The 7,564-nt window shown below is 38.5% G+C and overlaps 1 protein-coding gene across 1 annotated transcript in view; it reads right to left on the bottom strand.

Annotated features, from left to right (window-relative positions):
- The window catches only part of LOC106880547 (glutamic acid-rich protein), a 39,322-nt gene that overhangs the window by 23,152 nt on the left and 8,606 nt on the right, over window positions 1-7,564 (bottom strand). The window contains exons 3-6 of the mRNA XM_014930536.1: window positions 5,641-5,714; window positions 4,666-4,837; window positions 2,250-2,438; window positions 573-742 (exon numbers count right to left, since the gene is read on the bottom strand). Coding sequence (XP_014786022.1) covers window positions 573-742; window positions 2,250-2,438; window positions 4,666-4,837; window positions 5,641-5,714 — 605 coding nt within the window. The remainder of the gene's footprint in view (window positions 1-572; window positions 743-2,249; window positions 2,439-4,665; window positions 4,838-5,640; window positions 5,715-7,564) is intronic.

The raw sequence follows: 7,564 nt of genomic DNA on the forward strand, positions 1-7,564 counted from the left end.
GTTGTATGATGCTATATCCCCTTCTATTTCGTTAAATGCTTCAAGTAACTTGTCTCTAAGTCTCTGTCCATTTGCAGGGTCTTTAAGCTTCCACACCCTTCTCCTCCAAGCCGGTCTAATTCTGGGCACCCATTTTGCCTTGATCCCAAAGTCGCTAACTACTAATCTATGTTGTGGGGTACATTCTTCGCCAGGGTAGGTTTTGGCATTTATAAGCCGCCCTCTTTCCCTATTTCTGGCGAGGATGTAGTCGATTTGGCTAGAGTGTCTGCCGGAGTGGTAGGTGACTAGGTGACTGGCAGGTTTCCTGAAGTTGGTATTGCAGACCATAATCTCAACTGTTGGTTCAAGCTTTATCCTTGTGAACTCAAGCAAAATAGACTACACCACTCACCAAAACCCTGGCCAGCTACAAATTTTATACTAGACTAGACACATTATCTAATAGAGTCGCTGGCATTAAGAACAAGTATTGCTTAGTTTATCCAACTTACACTATGGGGAAGATAGAAATAAGAAAATAAACAAAGTAAATAAAATAAACCAACAAATTTCTATGTGGAGACACTTACTCGTCCTCGACTAGTGCCTCTCTTCTTTTCCCAGTCACTGCCTGAATCATCATCATCCCAAGCAATAAAATCTTCATCGTTTTCATCATCATCATCATCTTCTTTATATGTCCTGCGCCGATATCTTAGATCATCATCACTGTATTCATCTCCAATAACGAAGTCATCAACTGAAATAAAAAATAAATTGTAAAAGGCAATGGTAATGCAATAATAGTGTAGGACTGTTGTTGCTATTTTGGGTGAAGATAAACAAGTCTTCCATAGATAGAGTTGAAGTCAGAAGTCTTGGCATATAAGATGCATTTTTTCCAAAAAGAGTCTCCAAATATCACCCTGGGACCTATATGTGAACTTGGACCTCCCATAAGCTTTAATGCACTACAAATTATTTTCTTGAATATACACTGCTGAAATCAGAGTGCATTTCTGATGCCCATGCATCTTTTATGGCATCGAATAATTGGAATCAATACTATTTTAATACAAAGGATCTAAGATTTTAATTTCATCATCAATTTACCTTTTCATATCCACAATCTCTAGCGGGAGCAAAGGCTACTGGAACCCTGCCACAATACACTACAACATCATCCCTAAAACATTATTTTCCTCATCCAATCTTGAGAAACACAAACAACATATAAACATAAAAACAGCTACAATATAAATAGCCTAACTCTCCTGAATCACCATGAAAGGGAAAGATACCACCAGAAACAAGTACAAGAGACTGTGCTCTGACCATGTTGGCTCCTGCTACCACTGTGCTCACCACCAGACAGACAAAAATAGACTACAATGTGAAGGAAACATGTCCAGACTGCTACACTGCATTCTACAAAATATACTGCTTCACATGAGAATATATAGTTTAAAGCTTAGCTACATAAAAATATGCCATGTCTGACTGACTACCTTGAGCAAGGGTTGTGGGATAGAGGCTGCTACACAACAACTATCTGAATACAACAACATCCAAATCTGTTATTTTATACACTTCATATATCTTTCATTACTTTGATGAGGAACCTGATCAACTCAGTTATTTTGGCGCCTTAAGACGATCTGAAACACAAATGTTTCTGTTTACTTTGGTGAACTGAAATACCCACAGAACATACTTAGCTAGACTCGAGCATTGAGATCGAAGTATTTCAACCATTAACATACTACAGAGATGCTGACAGAATTCAAACCACTAAACAGCACAACTATACACACACACGCACACTAACATGATGAAGATTCCTGGTAGTCCTGTAGACAAAACATTTACTTCTATAAATAACTATTATATATCAACAGATACAAATGGAACCAATTTACCAATTATATAGCCTGTCAACTATCTTACTTTCTTTTCTGGTCATTATTGTTAAACCACAAATCAATGATCAAAGGCAATCCAGTTTTGACCACCTCAATTTTTTTACCAGTGTGTAAGACTGATATAGTCTAATATAGTCTTAATTAGGATTGTAAATGTGTGGCTTAAGAGAAATTCAGCTGCCATTTCTAGCAGGTTGAATGACAGCATAGAGGCTCCGTTGTTTGCTCATCTCGCATACATGAGGCTCTTCACATACACACACACTATGCTCAAACAACAATAAAGACTGTTCAGATACTTCAATATTTGGTGTTTTCAGTTCTTTAAAAGCAAACTAGATTTACCATAACTGTTTCTCTTTGCTGCAGCTGCTCTTGATGGCCGTCGAGCAGGTGGAGATGATTCACTACTCCCAGCTTCTTCTACCTCTGCTTTCGCTGCACGCCTCCGTCTCTTTGGCGTTTTCACCTCATCTATATCCTCATCAGACTCTACATATTTTGGCTTGTTTTTCTTTGGAGGTCGACCACGTCCTGAGTCAGAACAAAAACAAATAGATACACATATTTAAATTTGTTATTGCTTATAATGTTTTACTTCAAGTAAAACCCTGACTAAACAGATCTACGTTCAAAGATATTACAGCCATGATGTCAGAATGAGTGTGATGGTTTTGGTTGGAACAGATTTTTTTTTTTTTTGGAAGTGGGGTGGGATATTTCTAACAGCTGGACATCTATCCTACTGTTAACTACTCAACTATGAAACCTATTATATGCTCAAACGAATTAACTGGAGAAAACAGAGTTATGTACCTTGCTCGAAGTCACAACACAGTTACGTTAGGATTCCTGATCAAGTCCAGCGCCTTAACCAAACAATGGGCCTTGCAATTTTTTTTTTTTTCTTTTAAATATAGTATTTCTAAAAGTGGATGGTTTACACATCATACATAAGTAATAGAATTCAAACAATAACAGAATTTATACATTAAGAATGACATTCTGCTGGACAGTAACACAGATGTTAGACCTGTTGAAACATAAGTAATTGGCAGTAGAATGCTTTCATTAGTTTCTCAATAAAAAGGTTACCCATCAGTGTAATATGACAGTTTTTGTTTTTGTTATCCCACCTGTTGCTTGTCTGAGGTGAAGCATGTCGAAGGAAACATGTATTGAGAGTCTAGAGAGTCTACATTGGAGTCTAGAGGAGAAAATACTTATTGGACATTACTTCCATTGCTCACAATGAGGAGTTGTACAAAAGTACGAGGGGGTGCTGAAAAGTTCCTGACTTAAAGAAAAATATAGGCAGATCAGTTAATTATGATTTTATTCAACATATTCCCACTCTTGGAGTGGTTGGCATTAGGAAGGGCATCCAGCTGTAGAAACTCTGTCAGATCAGATTGGAGCCTGGTGCAGCCTTCTGGCTTGCCAGTCCTCAGTCAAATCGTCCAACCCATGCTAGCATGGAAAGTGGACATTAAACGATGATGATGATGATGATGATTCCCCCTCTCAGATTCACACACTGATTGCAGTGGCCCTTCAGTTTTTCTAAGCCCTGTAAAAGAACTCAGAAGGTTGGACCTCCAACCAAACCTTTTGCAATGACCTTAAAACCAGGAACTTTTCAGCACCTCCTTGTATTTATAGCTAGATAGGGTCAGCCAGCATGAGCAAAGCAAGTGATTTTAGTAATAAATAATACACAGTGCCAGTGCTGACATGTAAAATGTTTACACTTATGGCTTGTCAAAAAACATCCTGCTATATCAGTCAGCTCAACTTATTTCTATTTTATATAAATTTCATGAAGCGTTATCAAAGATATTATGAGATAAACAGGAAGTCACATGTCACTGCTATAGTTTCCTCCTTTTGGAATCGACATCTCCTGTGAATTACAGAGTCAATGTTCAAAACTCACTGAGCTACTAGGACAACACTAAAAACTTCCTCTTCATGTAGTGTTTCAAAAGATACATTGAAATGGTTTCACACTGGCTTCTCCAAACCCACTGAAGGTTTTCAGCCAGCAATTCAAGTTAACAACCAAAACACTCATCAATCATACAATCCCCTTGATGCATGCAGATGGTTCCAGTTGATGCAATCAATGGAACAGCCTGCTTGTGAAATTAACAAGCGAGTGGTTGAGTACTCCACAGACACACGTACCCTTAATGTAGTTCCCAGGGAGATTCAGTGTGACACAGAATGTGTCACACTTTTACCAGCTGGAGCAACATGAAATAAAGTGTCTTGCTCAAGGACACAACATGCCACCAGAAATCAAATTCATGCCCTTACAACTGAATACCCCAACCTCTAAATCACATGTGACTTACTGGATATGGCTGACTTTATTTCACGTTGCTCCAGTCCACTCAGCTGGCAAAAATGAGTTGTACCTGTATTTCAAAGGGCCAGCCTTGTCACACCTGTGTCATGCTGAATCTCCCTGAGAACTATGTTACGGGTATGTGTGTCTGCAGAGTGCTCAGCTTCTTGCAAATTCATTTCACAAGCAGGCTGTTCCATTGATTAAACCAACTGGAACTCTCATTATTGTAACCATTGGAAAGCCAGTTTCTTTTCTTTCTCTCTTTTTTGCTTTTGCCTTTTTTGATACAAGCAACAAAGGACTGTCATCTCTTCACAACAATAATTTATAGTATTTACATTATTTACATTTGACGGATATTTGTCCTCATCAAGTTTCAGTGATTAAAGACAATAAAAGATAACAAACCTCCACTTCGTGTGTTTGCCTTTTGTGGTTTTTCTTTCTGTTCAGGTGTTTCTGTGGTAGGTGTCTCACTTGTGTTATCTGCTGCTTCAGAAAGTTTTCGTTTTTTGGAGTTGGCAGCATCAGATGATTCTTTCTTGGTGTCTTCTTTGGATGTCGGGCTGGCTTTTTCTTCCTGAAACACACACAAAATGGTATAATGTCATGGTGTCATGGTTACAGTACAGGAAGAATATTCATCATCACGAACAAGTGAATTTTGGAAGAGGAGCCTTGCAAGTCTACTAGATAAATGGAAGAGCATTGTCTACCAGATAAATAGAAGAGCATTGTCTACCAGATAGATGGAAGAGCATTGTAGAAAATGAAGGAGAGTACATTTTAGATTAAAAAAGAACTTTGCTTATCTTAATTTTGAAAAATAAAAGAAGTATAACAAAAACCGCATTATTTAAGGGATGACCCAATACTTTGGGTTAAAAAAGTTCTCCAACCCCTGCTCTAAAGTCAAGCTGTCTTTGATGAAACACATCTTAGGGTGATGAAAAAAAAAGAAAAAAAGTTCATAGGCGCAGGAGTGGCTGTGTGGTAAGTAGCTTGCTTACCGACCACATGGTTCCGGGTTCAGTCCCACTGCGTGGCACCTTGGGTGTCTTCTACTATAGGGCCGACCAAAGCCTTGTGAGTGGATTTGGTAGACAGAAACTGAAAGAAGCTCGTCATGTATATGTATGTGTGTGTGTATGTTTGTATGTCTGTGTTTGTCCCCCCAACATCGCTTGACAACCGATGGTAGTGTGTTTATGTCCCTGTAACTTAGCAGTTCGGCAAAAGAGACCGATAGAATAAGTACTAGGCTTCCAAAGAATAAGCCCTGCGGTCGATTAGCTCGACTAAAGGCGGTGCTCCAGCATGGCCACAGTCAAATGACTGAAACAAGTAAAAGAGTAAAAGAGTAGACAGGAAAATAATACACACCTGTTTTACTGCTGTATTACTGTTGTCTTTAGTTGCTGCAGCTTCAGGTGATGTCTCTTTGGAAGCTTCTGTAGCTACAAAGAAAAAAAAAACATTGACTTTAATAACAGTAAACCAATATGATACAAGATAAATCTGGTGTAAAGGCAGTGGAAATAAATACGACAATGGTGTGGAAGATGAATAAATTATAAAATGTTTTGCAAGGTGCGTATATATGTTTGTGTGTCTGTGTTTGTCCCCACCAGCATCACTTGACAACTGATGGTGGTGTGTTTACACCCCCGTAACTTAGCGGTCCGGCAAAAGAGACCGATAGAATAAGTACTAGGCTTACAAAGAATAAGTCCTGGGGGTCGATTTGCTCGACTAAAGGCAGTGCTCCAGCATGGCCACAGTCAAATGACTGAAACAAGTAAAAGAGTAAAACAGAGAGTAAAGTGCAAGTGCTGCTTGTCTGATATCAAATAGTTCTGAATTTAGAGATTGGTATGAGAAGCTGATAAAAAGCTAAACAAATGTGTACATGAGAAATTTTAAGCAACACACCACAGAACAGTTAAATTTAAAACACTGTATAAAAGAATGTATATATTCAGACATACATGTTCTCTCTAGAGATTATAATCTCAAAATTATTTTAGATCAAGGTTAAATGTTTAATTACAAATTACTAATGCTGAGCAACAGAAAACAAATTTATATTTAAGTGAAAGAGAGAGGAATGAATGAGCAAACATTCAAAAGTGTGGTGACACTATGAAATTTGTTGTTGGCACTGCGTCGCTTACGACGTTGAGGGTTCCAGTTGATCCGATCAATGGAACAGCCTGCTCGTGAAATTAACGTGCAAGTGGCTGAGCACTCCACAGACACGTTTGTACATCTGAGCTGAATTTATATTATATATTGCTTTGACTCCAGTCATAAGGATTAAATATGACATTTTCACAATTTCACAGTTGTCATAAAGAATGTCTCTTGCAATTTATTGGATTGCTGGAGATACTGTGGGCAATTGATTACATCTTTTTGAAGCAAGGCAGGTGTGGTTGTGCGGTAAGAAACTTGCTATGCATCCACATGGTTTAGGGTTCAGTCCCATTGCACGGCACCTTGGGCAAGTGTCTGCTACTATAACCTTACGTCAACTAAAGCCTTGTGAGTGGATTTGGTAGGCACAAATGTGTGTGTCTTTATGTCAGTGTTGATGTGGTTATGTTTGGCAAGAGAGACTGATAGAATAAGTACCAGGCTTAACAAAAATAAGTATTAGGGTTGATTAATTAATTAATTCAACTAAAAGTTCTTCGAGGTGATGCACCAGCATGGCTGCAGTCTAATGGGTGAAACAAGTAAAAAGTATAAGATAAAAGACAGTTGGTCAAAGCTCATCACAAAGCAAGCTATATTGAATGATTTACGACAGTATGTAGTTAATGAAATATCCCTCACTTATAGAATGCAACCTACTATTTCTGGCAGTGAATTGTACCTTACTATGATCCCCATACATTTAAATGGACTGCATTCTCAAAGAGTATTTACTAGAGACAGACATCAAGAAGCCAGCATTCTTAATATAGTCATCTGTGGCTTTCACTTATGAGGTACAAACATTGAAATAGAACTTACAAATAGTGCTGATATTATAATAATAATAATAATAATAATCATCATCATCATCATCATTTAACGTCCGCTTTCCATGCTAGCATGGGTTGGACGATATGACGAAGGACTGGTGAAACCGGATGGCAACACCAGGCTCCAATCTAAATTTGGCAGAGTTTCTACAGCTGGATGCCCTTCCTAACGCCAACCACTCAGAGAGTGTAGTAGGTGCTTTTACGTGTCACCTGCACGAAGACCAGTCAGGCGATACTGGCAACGGCCATGCTCGAAATGGTGTCTTTTATGTGCC

The sequence above is a fragment of the Octopus bimaculoides genome, chromosome 4 (genome assembly GCF_001194135.2).
Source record: "Octopus bimaculoides isolate UCB-OBI-ISO-001 chromosome 4, ASM119413v2, whole genome shotgun sequence".
Lineage (NCBI taxonomy): Eukaryota > Metazoa > Mollusca > Cephalopoda > Octopoda > Octopodidae > Octopus > Octopus bimaculoides.